Here is a 16280-nt window from a genome sequence, read left to right as displayed (position 1 = left end):
TAAAAACATCAAATCATCCGGCCGTCCCCTGGCCAACGTCCTTGCAGACGGCCAATTCTCTCACACCAGAAGCGACTTGCAGTTTCTCAAGTCGTTCCTGACATGACAAAAACAAAACAAAAAATCCACAATATCTGCTTTGAACTGGGTTATCTGAGTCCACACTGCCATATAACCCAGTTCAAAGCAGATAATGTGGGATTTTATTCAGCTGTATGGAAGGGCCCTAGGAGTAATGTTGCTAAGCTCCAAAGTCCACTCTGCTATAATGCCCATAAAGTGACTTACAGAGAAGTCAATTTTTAACATGAATATTTGATTAAAGCTTTAGATGGCACATGCCTCCATTAGCCTGGAGAACAAAGCATGTCTCCATATTATCAAAGGCTTTCATGGCTGGAATCAATGGGTTGTGAGTTTTTCGGGCTGTATGGCCATGTTCCAGAAGCGCTCTCTCCTAATGTTTTGCCTGCATCTATGGCAGGCATCCTCAAAGGTTGTGACCTCACAACTTCTGATGGTTGCCACAGATGCAGGTGAAACGTCAGGAGAGAGTGCTTCTGGAGCATGGCCATACAGCCCGGAAATCTCACAACAACCCATGTTTACTTCAACAATAGACACCTAAATTATGAGGTGGCTTAAAACATTATACACTACACTATGTGGTGGTGCAGCAGGTTAAACCGCTGAGCTGCTGAACTTGCTGACTGAAAGGTTGGCAATTTGAATCTGGGGAGCGGGGGGAGCTCTTGCTGTTAGGCCCAGATTCTGCCAACCTAGCAGTTCAAAAACATGCAAATGTGAGTAGATCGATAGGTACTGCTTCTGCAGAAAGGTAACACCACTCCATGTAGTCACGCTGTTCACATGACCTTGGAGGCAGCATAATGGTTGAGCCGCCCCTGGGTGTGTGGAAGGGCCCTGAGTCCACACTGCCATATATTCCAGTTCAAAGCAGATAATGTGGGGTTTTTATTCAGCTATGTGTAGAAGAGGCCACGGTACTATTAGAAACCCAAACCAAACCGAATCAAGAACGTTGTGAACTGCAACACAGAGGCTGCAAATTAAGCAACTCCACAGTTACTAGTGAGGTGGATTAGAGTTACTCAATCTATGCTGAGATTCAGGCTTTCCGCCAGAGACGCCTAATCAGTTTGCAGAGCAGACTCCTGCTTCCTACCAGGCCGGAGAAATACAGCACAATGACATGAGCACAAAAAGCCATTGAGGAAAAGCACCAAATTACCCGAGGTTACACACATACTCTGCCCCATTCCCTGAGTTGCTAAGAGGAGGATTTGACTACTCTCTGGGTGCTTCCTATTCCTAGTCGCAGACACCTTGCCATCTTTCCTGCCCCATTTCCTAGGGCAGTGGTTCTCAACCTTCCGAATGCCGCGACCCCTTAATACCGTTCCTCATGTTGTAGTGACCCCCAACCATAAAATTACTTTCGTTGCTACTTCATAACTGTAATTTTGCTATTGTTATGAATCGTAATGTAAATATCTGATATGCAGGGTATATTTTCATTCACTGGACCAAACTGGGCACAAATACCCGATACGCCCAAATCTGAATACTGGTGGAGTTGGGGGGGGGGGTGATTAATTTTGTCATTTGGGAGTTGTAGTTGCTGGGATTTATAGTTCACCTACAATCAAAGAGCATCCTGAACTCCACCAATGATGGAGTTGAACCAAACTTAGCACACAGAACTCCCGTGACCAACAGAAAATACTGGAAGGGTTTGGTGGACATTGAATTTTGGAGTTGTAGTTCACCTACATCCAGAGATCACTGTGGATTCAAACTATGATAGATCTGGACCAAACTTGGCACGAATACTCAATATGCCCAAATGTGAACACTGGTGGAGTTTAGGGAAAAATAGACCTTGACCTTTGGGAGTTGTAGTTGCTGGGATTTATAGTTCACCTACAATCAAAGAGCATCCTGAACTCCACCAATGATGGAGTTGAACCAAACTTAGCACACAGAACTCCTGTGACCAACAGAAAATACTGGAAGGGTTTGGTGGGCACTGAATTTTGGAGTTGTAGTTCACCTACATCCAGAGATCACTGTGGATTCAAACTATGATAGATCTGGACCAAACTTGGCACGAATACTCAATATGCCCAAATGTGAACACTGGTGGAGTTTAGGGAAAAATAGACCTTGACCTTTGGGAGTTGTAGTTGCTGGGATTTATAGTTCACCTACAATCAAAGAGTATTCTGAACTCCACCAATGATGGAACTGGGCCAAACTTGGTACACAGAACCCCTGTGACCAACAGAAAATACTGTGTTTTCTGATGGTCTTTGGCAACCCCTCTGACGCCTCCTCGCGACCCCTCCAGGGGTCCCGACCTCCAGGTTGAGAAACACTGTCCTAGGGCAAAATGAAAAAAATTGGATTTCTTGGGCAACGCAACATCCATGTATGGCAGGGTTAGGCCATGTGTCAGCCACTCACCCAAAAGGAGGCACACGATATCCACAACCACTAAGGTCTTCCTGGGCAGGACTCTTGGAGGGGCAAAGTCCCCCGGCGGGGACCCTGGGCTTCGCACTGCCACTCGGACATTCGCTGGGTCTTTCGCCCAATGCTCTTTGGGCAAAGGATGCAGGAGCTCGCAGTGTTCCTTTTGCATGGTCTTCTCAGGCCAAGGTGTTCAGGTGGGATCCAGCACTCCAATCCCTTGCAGACTCCAGAGTCTTCCTTCTTTAGTGGCGGAGAAGTTGGACCCAAGCGGTGGGTAGCTTGGTTAGTGCCTTCTAGTCCCCAGTTGCAGGATTAGGTGGCATCCAGACCTTGTCCATTAGCTCCAGTTGGATAGAGGGCTCCAGATCTCTTGCTGCCTGGCGAGGAAGAGAAACAAACAAGTTGACTAGCCTTTTCCCCTAAGTCTTGGGAAGGGAGGAGCAGGAAAGAGAGGAAGGGCAGCTTTTGGCCCCTCTGGGCATGCTGCTTCAGACCACACTCGAGCAGAGCTGGAAGAGAGTCCCAAAGGCCATCCAGTCCAACCCCGACCACGCAGAAAGGCACCACCCCAGCGACCCCCGACGGATGACAAACCTCCACATCCTGCAAAGTCGCCTGGCAAGCCTCTGCTCCCGACGTCTCCCCCGCGCCAAGGCGGGACAAGGCAAGGCGCAGCAGTGGCTCCGGGGCAGAGACTTCCCGGGACCTTCCTCCCTCTCCGCCCCCCGGATTGAGGCGTGGGGACCTGCGGATCCTCCGGAAGGGAGGCAAGTCCTCGGGGGGCTCGGGACGCCCGTCCTGCGGCTCCCCAAGCCCGGCTGGGCTCGACTTGACAAACCCAACGCCGAGGTGGAGGAGGAGGAGGAGGTGGTGGAGGAGGAGGACACCCCACAGGCGAAACTGGTCTCCTTTCCCCTCCTTTCCTGCCAGCTCCGCCCTCCTGCTCGACTGAAGGAAGGAAGGAAGGAAGGAAGGAAGGAAGGAAGGAAGGAAGGAAGGAAGGAAGGAAAGTATTAGGGAGCCAGGATAGAGTTGAAGGAAGGGGTGGGGGGGGGGGGGGAGGAAGAAGGAAGGGAAGTATTAGGAAGCCAGGCTAAAGTTGAAGGAAAGGGGGGGGGGGAGGAAGGAAGGAAGGAAGCCAGGTTAGAGTCAGAGTAGGAAGGTAGGTAGGTAGGTATTGAGTCAGGTTAGATCTGAAGGAAGGGCTTTATTAAGGAGCCAGATTACAACCAAAGAAAGGAAGGAAGGAGGAAGGAAAGTTTTAGGAAGCCAGGCTAGAGTTGAAGGAAGGGGGGGGGGGGGTAGGAAGGAAGGAAGCCAGGTTAGAGGCAGAGTAGGAAGGTAGGTAGGTAGGTATTAGGAAGTCAGGTTAGATCTGAAGGAAGGGCTGTCTTAGGGAGCCAGATTACAACCAAAGGAAGGAAGAAAGGAAGGAAGGAGGAAGGAAAGTCTTAGGAAGCCAGGCTAGAGTTGAAGGAAGGGGGGGGGGGGGGAGGAAGGAAGGAAGGAAGGAAGGAAGGAAGGAAGGAAGGAAGGAAGAAGGAAAGTATTAGGGAGCCAGGCTAGAGTTGAAGAAAGGGGGGGGGGGGAAAGGAAGAAAGGAAGCCAGGTTAAAGTCAGAGTAGGAAGGTAGGTAAGTAGGTATTAGGGAGTCAGGTTAGATCTGAAGGAAGGGCTTTATTAAGGAGCCAGATTGCAGCCCAAGGAAGGGAGGGAGGGAGGGAGGGAGGAAAGTATTATTGAGCTAGGCTAGAGTTGAAGGAAGGGTGGGGGGGAGGGGGGGAGGAAGGAAGGAAGGAAGCCAGGTTAGAGCCAGAGAAGGAAAGAAGGTAGGTAGGAAGATAGGTATTAGGGAGACAGGTTAGATCAGAAGGAAGGGCTGTATTAGGGAGCCAGATTGCAGCTGAAGGAAGGAAGAAAGGTATTAGGGAGCCAGGCTAGAGTTGAAGGAAGGGGAGAGGGAAGAAGGAAGGAAGGAAGCCAGGTTAGAGGCAGAGTAGGAAGGTAGGTAGGTAGGTATTATGGAACCAGATTAATGCTGAAGGAAGGATTGTATTAGGGAAGCCAGATTGCAGCCAAAGGAAGGATAGAAGGAAGGAAGGAAGGTATTAGGAAGCCAGGCTAAAGTTGAAGGAAGGGGGAGTAGGAAGGAAGGAAGCCCGATTAGAACCAGAGAATGAAAGAAGGAAGGTAGGTAGGTATTAGGGGGTCAGGTTACATCAGAAGGAAAGGCTGTATTAGGGAGCCGGATTGCAGCCAAAGGAAGGAAGGAAGGAAGGAAGGAAGGAAAGAAAGACTAGAGTTGAAGGAAGGGGGAAAGGAAGGAAGGAAGCCAGGTTAGAGCCAGAGAAGGAAGGAAGGTACATATTAGGGAGTCAGGTTAGAACTGAAGGAAGGGCTGTATTAGGGAGCCAGATTGCGGCCAAAGGAAGCAAGCAAGCAAGCAAGGAAGGAAAGTATTAGGGAGCCAGGCTAGAGTTGAAGAAAGGGGGGATGAACCTGCGACTTCAGGGGGAGTGTATCCCAGTCCAACACAGGCTGTAACCTTATGTCCTGTTTGGTCTTCTGACTGACCTGGAAAACCTCTGTCTTGTCTGGATTCAATTTCAATTTGTTCATTCCCATCCAGTATTAGGGAGCCAGGTTAAAATTTAAGGAGGGAAGGAGGGAATGAAGAGCAGCAGAGGCAGCAATTCAAGTTGCCTCCAAAAGAGGGAAGAAACCTGTGGCTTATTTCTGAGAATATACATCTAAGGGTGCATCCACACTGTATGAATGCAGCTTGACGCTGCTTGAACTGCATGTGAGTTGTAGTTTTACAAGGTCTCCATCTTTCTCTGCCTAAGAGTGCTGGGATTCCACTCAGGCCCCATCTACACTCTCATATAAAATCCAGATTATCTGCTTTGAACTGGATTATAGGGCAGTGTAGACTCATACAATCCAGTTTGATGCAGAGACACTGTTCCATTATCTGGGTGGAGGCCACAAGGGGAAGCTAAATAGAGAAGGATAGTCCATTTTACAGGGAAGGGGTTGCAGGAGTCAAACCATTTTCCCTTGTGTTGCTGTTATTCCCCCCATCCATGTCACCATTGTCGAAACAACCATTATGTATCTCCATCTATGAACCACCGTGGAGTTTAAGATCATCTGGGGAGGCCTTGTTCTCGGTCCCGCCTCCCTTGCAGGTGCGACTGGTGGAAACAAGAGACAGGGCCTTCTCAGTGGTGGCCCCTCGGCTGTTGGCAATTAATTCTTTTAGTTCTTTTGGTATTTTAACATTATCAATAAATGACAGCAATGCTATCACCAGTATTCCTGTTATCTCTGTATGGGTGATTCTTCTTATTTCTTGAAATACATTTCCCCAAAAGTTTTGAACATATTTACAAGACCACCACATTGTATATATGTACCAGTTTCTTGACATTCCTGAAAATAGTTTTCCTCCTTCAATCTATGCCCCCTTTTGGAGTCTCCCTGGATAATGGAGCAGTACCAAAGCAGATAATGTGGATTATCTGCTTTGATCATCAGGATAATATGTCCGTGTAGAAGGGGCCTTAGGGTGTGTCCACACTGTAGAGCAGGGGTCCTCAAACTAAGGCCCAGGGGCCGGATACAGCCCTTCAAGGTCATTTACCCAGCCCTTGCTCAGGGTCAACCTAAGTCTGAAATGACTTGAAAGCACACAACAACAATAACAATCCTATCTCATCAGCCAAAAGCAGGCCCACACTTCCCATTGAAATACTAATAAATATATATTTGTTAAAATTGTTCTTAATTTTAATTACTGTATTGTTTTTAAGTGTTTTTTGCACTACAAATAAGATATGTGCAGTGTGCATAGGAATTCATTCATTTTTTTTCCAAATTATAATCCGGCCCTCCAACAGTTTGAGGGATTGTGACCTGGCCCTCTGTTTAAAAAGTTTAAGGACTCCTGCTGTAGAGAAAATGCAGCTTGACATTACTTCAGTGGTCGTGACACAGTGCTATGGAATCCTGGGAGTTGTAGCTTTCCAAGGTCTTTAGCCAGCATCCAGCCATGGCTGTTAAATCACAGGGTGTTTCAAATAGACCGTCCCAATTTGAAATTGCCGTATCTCTGCAACCACTAATGGCCCACGAATGAAACGCTTGCCACTTGAAAGGGTGGGGCATAAAGTTTCAAAGATTACTTCAAGATGCCAGCTGTTACCCCAAGAGGTCCTTTCTTTTGACTTTTAAAAAGCAGGTAGATGGAGGAAGGGGATCTAAAGTTTTTGTCATGTTCTATGTTTCTGATGAACATCTCTTGTGTCTTTGAAACTGTCGAAAGGGATCAACTCGCTCAATACTCAGATACAAAACTTTGCCAGTTTGCGGAGAAAGACAAAAGCGACAACTTTTTACAGGAGTTTTTTTTTTACTGATAAAAAATGAGGATCCCACCCAAATATGTATCATTGTACTTATGTTTCCCAGTCCAGATGCAAGGCTTCCAGAAAATGGTTTGTGGGCAACCCACACTGTTAACAACCTGCTGTGTGTGGGCAGTGTAGTGGAAGGTTTTATATGCAAGTAAGCCGAGTTTCGCTGGTGCTTCCAAACCACAAGTCTGTTATTACATAGAAGCAAAATAGATTCAAAGTAAACATAGGGCTCCCAAGGAATTCCCTGAATGAATGAGCTAGACTATGAGTGCATCAACATTGCGGAATTAATACATTTTGACAAAATGTTGAATGCTATGGAATCCTGGGAGCTGTAGTTTCACAAGAGCTTTAGCCTTCTCGGCTAAAGATTGTGGGTGCTTTTTCAAACTCCAACTCCCAAGATTCCAGAGCATTAAGCAATGCAATGGCAGTTTAATTGGTGACAAACTGCATTAATACTACAGTGTCGATACACCCTAGACTGAAGGAGAAAGGCTGGCTCAACCTCTTCTTTGGGATCGCAGAGCTAAATGGTGGCATGGGCTAGCATCTGTCATTGGCCAGGGAACTAAGGCCCCTTCTACACTGCCATATAAAACCCAGATTATCTGCATTGAACTGGATTATATGGCAGTGTAGACTCATATCATCCAGCTCAATGTAGATTATCTGCTTTGATAATCTGGATTATATGGCAATGTAGAGGGGACCTAAGGTTGCATCTGCACTCTAGAAGTAATGCAGTTGGACACTAAGCATTATTGCCTTTCCTGTTGAGTCCTTTTTTCTCATGACCTTAAATGCTAACATGAGCACTGCAAATTGGGTTCAGAAATAGATTGGTACACAGAGCAAAGGGCATAGTACTGTCAGAATATCATAATGTGATATTGCTTCGGTGCACCACACTTAGCAACTCTGCTGCTGTTTTAGAGGAACTCAAGTTCCCAACTTATTTTGAAAGGTTTCACCACATGCAAAACATTGTAGCAATCTAACTGGGAAATTACCAGAGTTGTGATAATTGCAGCCAAACAGGATCGCACTTGATATATTACTTTAATCTGACAGAAGGCAACCAGGAACCATCAAAACACCACTGTCCATAAGTACTGGTTACAACAGCACCCCAAAACTATGTACAATGATACCTTGACTTAAGAGTTTAATTAATCCCATGACCGAGCTGTCCTGTCCCGAAACCAGTGCCTGTTATCAGTAATGGATCGGATGAGAACCAATAAATTGAAGATAAATCCTGGTCAGTTGTAAGATTGCTGATCCTAGAACCCCAGGTTTTGGCAGTGGTTAGGAGCGCCTTTGCACAGTTAAAATTTGTGTGCCCCCTGCACCCATATCTTGAGATGCCAGACTTGGCCACAGTAGTCCATGCCTTGGTCACATACCATTTGGACTACTGCAATGCTCTCTATTTGGGGCTGCCTTTGAAGACAGTTTGGAAGCTACAACTGGTTCAGAGATTGGCAGCCAGGTTACGTACTGGAGCATCGTACAAGGAACCAACAACTCCTATGTTATGGCAGCTCCGCTGGCTGCCAATCTGCTTCCGTGCTAAATACAAAGTGCTGGTTATTACCTATAAAGCCCTGAACAGTTCAGCTCAAGAGTATTTCAAAGACCACATCTCTGTATACAAACTATTGGTTGGTGGAGGGGGGGCCTCCTCTTGGTCCCGCCCCTGTATCAAGCGTGGCTGGTGGGAATGAGAGAGAGAGAGAGAGAGAGAGAGAGAGAGACTTCTCCGTGATTGCTCCCACCTTTGGAACTCCCCCAGTAAAGAGTTAAGAAAGGCCTCCTCCCTCCTCTCCTTCAAATTACACATCTATGTAATTTAGCTTAGAGAGGGGAGGAGGATTAAGTACACCTATTTGCACCTTACCTAGCTGCTAGCAGCCACCTTGGTAACCTGCTGTTTTCCATCTCTCTCCTCACAATTCTAGCCTAATTTTAGAATTTTTAAATGATATTTAAGTATTAATATGTTAGTAATTATGTGGATTGCATTACGTCTTGTTCATTTATGTTGGTTTATAACTTTAGTAGTAAAGGTTTTCCCCTGACATTAAGTCCAATCGTGTCTGACTCTGGGGGTTGGTGCTCATCTCAATTTCTAAGCCAAAGAGCCAGAGTTGTCCATAGACACTTCCAAGGCCATGTGGCCGGCATGACTGCATGGAGCACTGTTACCTTTGTGCTGAAGTGGTACCTATTGATCTAATCACATTTACATGTTTTCGAACTGCTAGGTTGACAGAAGCTGGGGCTGATAGCGGAAGCTCACGCCACTCCCCGGATTCAAACCTGTGACCTCTCAGGCAACAAGTTTAGCAGCTCAGTGGTTTAACCCACTGCGCCACTGGGGGCTCCTGGTGTATAACTTATTGAATTGTTTTTGATTATTTATTGATTTGCTTATATATTATGGTTGGCATTGAATGTTTGCTGTTGTGTATTTTGTTGTGAGTCATCCTGAGTTCCTTTAGGGAGATAAACAAAGTTTCATTTAATTCGTTTCATTTTATAACTCAAAATGCTCTTTGCTCAAAGCAAATTTTCCCATTGAAATGCTATTAATCCTTTCCATCCCCCAAAATCACCCCGATTTTTGTTATGTTTTTTTAAATAAGAAAACATACTTCAAAAATAACTAATGTATAAATGTATTGTCAAAGGCTTTAATGGCCGGAATCACTAGGTTGTTGTATCTGTGGAATGATATATAGCGGAAGCTCACGCCGCTCCCTGGATTCAAACCTACGAGCTTTCAGTCAACAAGTTTAGCAGCCCAGTGGTTTAACCCACTGCGCCACTGGGGGCTCCATAGATATATAAACCCCTTTTCCTAGATCCAACAGACTTCATAGATATATAAACCCTTTTTCCTAGTTCCAACAGACCTCACTACCTCTGAGGATGCTTGCCATAGATGCAGGCAAAAACTCAGGAGAAATGCCTAGAACATGGCCATATAGCCCGAAAAAACCAACAACAATGCAATGTATAAATGCACATTCACATGAAATAATAATAAAAAAGATCAACTTTAAAATGGTACAAGCACAAAGTTGTGGCAAGGAAGTACAAAGCAAAGAGGCAGAAGCATCATTTTCTTCATACTGTACTCATTTCCAGCCTCCTCCCTCTCCCTCTCCTCTTCCACACTCTCTTCATGATGCCAAACATACCAGGAATAAAAACCACACAAAATCAACTCACCCAAAGATCCTCAAAATGGACAAGAACAAAGCAGACATCAATCTCCTGAAGTGAACATGCGCATGAGGCACAAGGCATGGAGGCTGCTCCCTTAAAGCCCTAAAGCCCTGTACTCTTGTGCTAATGCAAGAATAGGGCTTCACAGTCATCTATGGACCCACCGCTAGTACACCGATCTTGGAAGCCAACCCTACTCAGACAACGAGGGATCACCTAAGTGAAGTGAAGCTCTCTCTGGCACTAGTTTTTAACTCAAAACACTGCTTTTATGTCAAAGCAAAACCCAGGCCAAGCAATGGCTCTTAACTCAAAATGCTCTTAAGTTGGGATGCTCTTAAGTAGAGGTTACACTTTTTTTCTTTTTTTTTTTGTCGTGTCAGGAGTGACTCCTGGTATGAGAGAATTGGCCGTCTGCAAGGACGTTGCCCAGGGACGCTTGGATGATTTGATATTTTTATCATCCTTGAGAGGTTCCACTGTATCTTTAAGACATATATATTAGGCCTGTTTGATCAAGAAAAAAATTGTTTCTAAAATCGATTTGTAATTGGGGTGTTTTTTTGTTTCGATATTTAAAATATTTACAAAACTTTCCAAAAAAATGTTTTGTTATTTACGAAATTTCGTAAATATTTACAAAACATTTTGTAAGTGTGAATGTTGCAGTAATGGTCACCTTGATTAGCATTGAATGGCTTTCATTTCTCCCACCCTGGACATTCCATAGATAACTCCATTTGCCTAGTAGTTTCCAACAGACCTCTGAGGATGCCTGCCATAGATGTGGGCAAAATGTCAGGAGAGAATGCTTCTGGAACATGGTCATCCAATCGGCTCCGGCTCCTGCGCCCTCCTCCTCCTCCTCCTCCCAGCTGTGTTGCAGGAAGTGCCAGGAGGAGGAGGAGGAGGGCGCAGGAGCCAGAGCCGATTGGATGGCGCGCGCGGCTCCGGCTCCGGCTCCTGCGCCCTCCTCCTCCTCCTCCTGGCACTTCCTGCAACACAGCTGGGAGGAGGAGGAGGAGGAGGAGGGTGCAGGAGCCAGAGCCGCGTGCGCCATCCAATTGGCTCCGGCTCCTGCGCCCTCCTCCTCCTCCTCCTCCTCCTCCTCCCAGCTGTGTTGCAGGAAGTGTCAGGAGGAGGAGGAGGAGGGCGCAGGAGCCGGAGCCGATTGGATGGCGCGCGCGGCTCCGGCTCCTGCGCCCTCCTCCTCCTCCTCCTGGCACTTCCTGCAACACAGCTGGGAGGAGGAGGAGGAGGAGGAGGGCGCAGGAGCCGGAGCCGCGCGCGCCATCCAATTGGCTCCGGCTCCTGCGCCCTCCTCCTCCTCCTCCTCCCAGCTGTGTTGCAGGAAGTGTCAGGAGGAGGAGGAGGAGAGCGCAGGAGCCGGAGCCGATTGGATGGCGCGCGCGGTTCCGGCTCCTGCGCCCTCCTCCTCCTCCTCCTGACACTTCCTGCAACACAGCTGGGAGGAGGAGGAGGAGAAGGAGGGCGCAGGAGCCGGAGCCGATTGGCGGAGGCCGGTTGTAAGGGTGAGCGCGCGCGGACCGGGCGCCCAACAGGCAGGGGCGGTGCTTGGCTCACTGGGTGTGCGCTCGCGCCGCCCCTTCGCCCCGCCCGCCCCATTTACTGCTGGGGTGCTTGGGAGCGCCGGATTGGCTCCCAGGCACCAGCAGCACTCAGCAGCCTCCATCCCATTAACGACACGAGCTGAAGCTCGTAAAATATATGGGGCTGCTGTTTCGATATTTTTAAACCCTTCCGGGTTTAAAAAAGTGTTTTGATATCGCGTCGGATATGGTAAAAATAACGATTTAATTACGAAATAACGAATTAACGAACGAAAACGGACAGGCCTAATATATATGTCAGTGTCTTCAAGTTTCCAGCTCACTTATGGTGACCCTGTGGGCATCAACAATTTTTATTGAACAAGGAATACCCAGAGGTGAGTTTTCCAATTCCTTTGAAATATAGCCTAGAGCACCTGGTTTTCATTGGTGGTCTCCCAGGCAAGTACTAACCAAGACTGACTCTGCATAGCTTCCAAGATGCGATATAATCTGGTGTCTTTATGGTACTGGGGCCCTTCTTTCAAGCATATCTTCCAATATTTCAAAACAGGATCCTATGTGGCAAATCAAGAGCATGATTAAGATAGTAGAAGTTATTACAGATGTCCATCCACATTTGCGGTTTTGACTTTTTTTGATTACTCACAGATTTGATTAAAACTCTTTTCTCTAGAAATCTCTAGGTCGGCTAATGTGACTCTTTGGCCAATGTCCTCCAGTGACTGGGGTTTCTTCCATGGCAGGAAAAATAAACAGCTGTCATTCATGGATTCGAAGTCTGTGTCAGTTGGAAGGTCTGCCCTGAGAAAGGTGTGGACCTTTGGAATGCAGTGGAGCAATATGCAAAGTAGTCTGTGTTGAGATTAATTGCCCAGTCAAGTTTACACAAAGGGTGAGCGCCAGGGAACACAATAGATTTTGTATGGAAATATATGCCGTCGCCAGTTTTATAATTTCTTATTAGATTAGGTATGTTGGTGGTGTGATGATTATACAGTACTTATTTTTATGCTCGGTAATGTTTTTCATTACATGTTCGTTGGCCGCTTGGAGTCTTGATTGGGAGAATGCGGGATAGAAATAAATAAACAATAAAGAGTTCAATGAAATGTATACAGAGTTAATCTATGTGCTAGTTTCCGGAAGCAAATCCTTTCCAGACCCCTGTGGCAAGCTGGAAAACTATTTTACATGATGGCATTCCCGTCACCTGCTGGCATTGTCCCTTTCTGATGGCTCTAGCCTCACAGTAGATAGGAAGGGGGGGGGACCTTTGGGAACACACGTAGGCAGGCACATCATATTGATTTGTTGCATGAAACCCTCTTGGGCAAAATTATTATTTGTTCCCTTTGTTCCTGCAGCAGAGAGTTCCAAAGGTTGCAGACACTTAAAAGTGTACTTGTTTGACTCCGTGCATGTTCAGACTAGGAAACTAGCTACAGACTGCTTATGATCCTTTAATAAATTGGTTACCCTGAACTCTGTGCTTCTCGTGCCCCTTCCTTGCTGTAATTTATCTTTCCCAGACATCATGCACCTCTCCTTGGTGTAATTCAGCCTTTCCTATTTTCTTCTCTTTCCGGATAGCTGGTTCACCCATTAGAAAGCCTTTGATAGTTTAAGCTCTCTCTGCCCATTATATTTCTCTCCTGCTCGCCTCCCTGTCTCGGAGCACACTCTCTGGCCTCTTTTGGGACCTAACTCAACCCAGGGATTCTGAAGACTATGTTTTCCAAGCCCGAGAAACGATGTCTCCCAGGACTTCTGTTAGAAAGAACTCATTACCCGCTGAATACTCATATGTTCCAAAGTAGTTTTCCTTATCTGTTCCCATCCTTGCAATGTGTAACCTTCCTGCCTTTTTGTTCCAAAGTCTCCCTGAAAGCCCAGTCTCACGTTCCCCTTTCCCCAGTATGGAATTGTATTATGTCTATGTATTTTCCCTTCCTCATGCCTAAATCTGCACACAAGGAAGCCTGGCTTGGATATCTGTACGTACTTGGGAAAACTATGTCTCTCATGTGCATGAAAAATGCTCTAAAATTCACTGCCTTTTCCTATGTGTTTCTATGTTATGTTACTAATATATTTTGTGCTTCTGAGATTTCCTGTTCCTTTCCCTGGATGGGAAACTGTATTCCTGACCCCAAAAGGAAGCCCTGCATCCCATATGATCATACAGCCCTTGAGAAGAGACTCCAAGTTGGGGATTTCCTCAATTGATTCCTGGCCTCACCCATCTAATGGACATTATTTGGAAATATGTAACACAATAGCCCAACGGATAGGACAAGATGGCCCATTGCCTTTTCCTGCCTGCCTCAGGGGAAGTAGCTACTCCTCACACTGTACCTTTGTGTGTGGGACCTCTCGCCACAGAAGGAAACCCGAGTGTCTTTTTCTATGGCCATCTCCTCTGCCATTTGCATGATTGTGCCAATATGTCCTGCTTTTTGCTGCCATGATCCAGAGAACTGCCACTGGGTTGGCTCTGCCATGACTATCCTGCACACAATAAACTTTTCCTGGGTAGGGCTAAGTGCCTTCAATCATTATTATTATTTTTCCTGTTGAATAAAGGGAAACCCATTCACCGCCATTCAATGCCCTTTGTCTCTTCACAAGCTGACTGCTCAGCCAAGCTCCCTTTCTGTGATTGGTCAGAATTGGGAGACCCGTCCAATGGGCTTTGCTACAGCTGATGTTGCTGCGGTGGGAAATTTGAAATTATTGTGTATAAAAGAGGCTGTATTTCTATATTTGCTATTCAAGCTTCTTTGTGAATGTATCACGAGCAGATACTAAAATCTTCCTTGGCTGAAATTACCTTCTCACCTTGCTGCTGGATAATTTTTAATTGGGGCTGATCTGTATGCGTGCCATAGCAGGGACTCATAGTAAAGGGGCAGCTCAGACTTATCACTTGTCTGGGTTTTCTGCCAACAGGGTTCTTCCTGGTCTCACTGCCAGGGGTTGCCCCCTAAATTAGGGCCAACAGTTTTAGTTTCCCAAGAGATAAGTGCTGGATTGTATCAGTGCAAAGATGGTTACCCCAGTTCAGTGCATCCAGTCACCTTTATTAATAATCATGTTGAGAGTACAAAGAATTATGAAGTGGACTATGTGAGTTTCATAAGTGATTATTGAAAATGATAGGTGTTGCAGCTTTGAAACTGTGGGCAAACTCCTTTCGTGAAAGGGCTCTAAGTATACACGCTGATGCTGTTGCTGATGTGGTGTTATTCAGCATTGCCTCCAAAAAATCCTGCAATACTCTTGGGAAGACAGGTGGGCAAATGTCAGCCTGCTGGAAGAAGCAAAAACCACCAGCATTGAAGCGATGGTCCTCCGCCATCAACTCTGCTGGATCGGCCACATTGTCCGAATTCCCGATCACCATCTCCCAAAGCAGCTACTTTACTCCGAACTCAAGAATGGGAAATGGAATGTTGGTTTGCAGGAAAAGAGATTCAAAGATGGCCTCAAAGCCAATCTTAAAAACTGTGGCATAGACACAGACATCTGGGAAGCCCTGGCCCTTGAGCGCTCTAGCTGGGGTCAGCTGTGACCAGCAGTGCTGTAGAATTTGAAAAGGCACGAATGGAGGGCGAAAGAGAGAAACATGCCAAGAGGAAGGTGCAGGCATGTAGCTGGGGGGGGGGGGGGGCTTGGGGGGCTTCAGCCCCCCCGAAATTCTCATGGTGGTTCGCGAAAAGGCCTTACTGGTGCATTATTTAAACTGTTATGTTTATTCATATAATGATCTGATCAACATACTCAATATATCCCATATGCATGGGGGTATTGGGGTAATGATACAAAAGGTTTGCTAGGGTAGACCTGCTTTCACTCAGACTCAGCCCCCCCCCCCAAACAAAGTCAGCCCCCCCCCCCCCCCGAATCAAAATCCTTGCTACGGGCCTGGGAAGGTGCATCAATCCAACCTCGACTGGGACAGCCTTCCACCTGGAAACTAATGCCCTCACTGCTGGAGAACATGCAGGTCAAGAATAGGGCTCCACAGCCACCTACATGTTGTTGTTCATTCGTTCAGTCGTCTCCGACTCTTCGTGACCTCATGGACCAGCCTACGCCAGAGCTCCCTGTCGGCCGTTACCACCCCCAGCTCCCTCAAGGTCAGTCCAGTCACTTCAAGGATGCCATCCATCCATCTTGCCCTTGGTCGGCCCCTCTTCCTTTTGCCTTCCACTTTCCCCAGCATAATTGTCTTCTCTAGGCTTTCCTGTCTCCTCATGATGTGGCCAAAGTACTTCACCTACATATCCACCACCAAGACACATCACTTGGAGGACCATTATCCCCGGACTATGAGGGATCACCTAAGTAAGTAAGTAAGTAAGTATACACATAGGAAAGGTTTCAGCCTGGGATTAGTAAGTGCACATTTCCTGTCTAGCTCCCCTGAGGTGATCTGTTTATGAAAGGTGAGTTAATCTCTTTTGGAATGTATAGTTTTCCTGCCCCTCCTGGCAGAGTTACTGGAAATGAGGCAAAAGGTAGGGAAGGGGAATGCCACTGTTATGGAATT

General features: G+C 46.6%; 1 protein-coding gene across 2 annotated transcripts in view; it reads right to left on the bottom strand.

The window, feature by feature from the left end:
* The window catches only part of LOC132768073 (phospholipid phosphatase 3-like), a 58606-nt gene extending 55239 nt beyond the window's left edge, over nt 1–3367 (bottom strand). The window contains exons 1-2 of one of the 2 annotated variants that reach the window (XM_060763656.2): nt 3091–3367; nt 2488–2873 (exon numbers count right to left, since the gene is read on the bottom strand). In XM_060763656.2, the coding sequence (XP_060619639.2) occupies nt 2488–2665 (178 nt within the window). In that variant the 5' untranslated portion in view covers nt 2666–2873; nt 3091–3367. The remainder of the gene's footprint in view (nt 1–2487; nt 2874–3090) is intronic. The other variant, XM_060763657.2, reaches the window with a different exon arrangement.
* Nucleotides 3368–16280: the final 12913 nt, after the last annotated feature.

The sequence above is a fragment of the Anolis sagrei genome, chromosome 2, assembly GCF_037176765.1.
Source record: "Anolis sagrei isolate rAnoSag1 chromosome 2, rAnoSag1.mat, whole genome shotgun sequence".
NCBI lineage: Eukaryota > Metazoa > Chordata > Lepidosauria > Squamata > Dactyloidae > Anolis > Anolis sagrei.
Note: the sequence above shows the minus strand (reverse complement) of the source record. Positions and strands in the feature narration are given on the sequence as shown.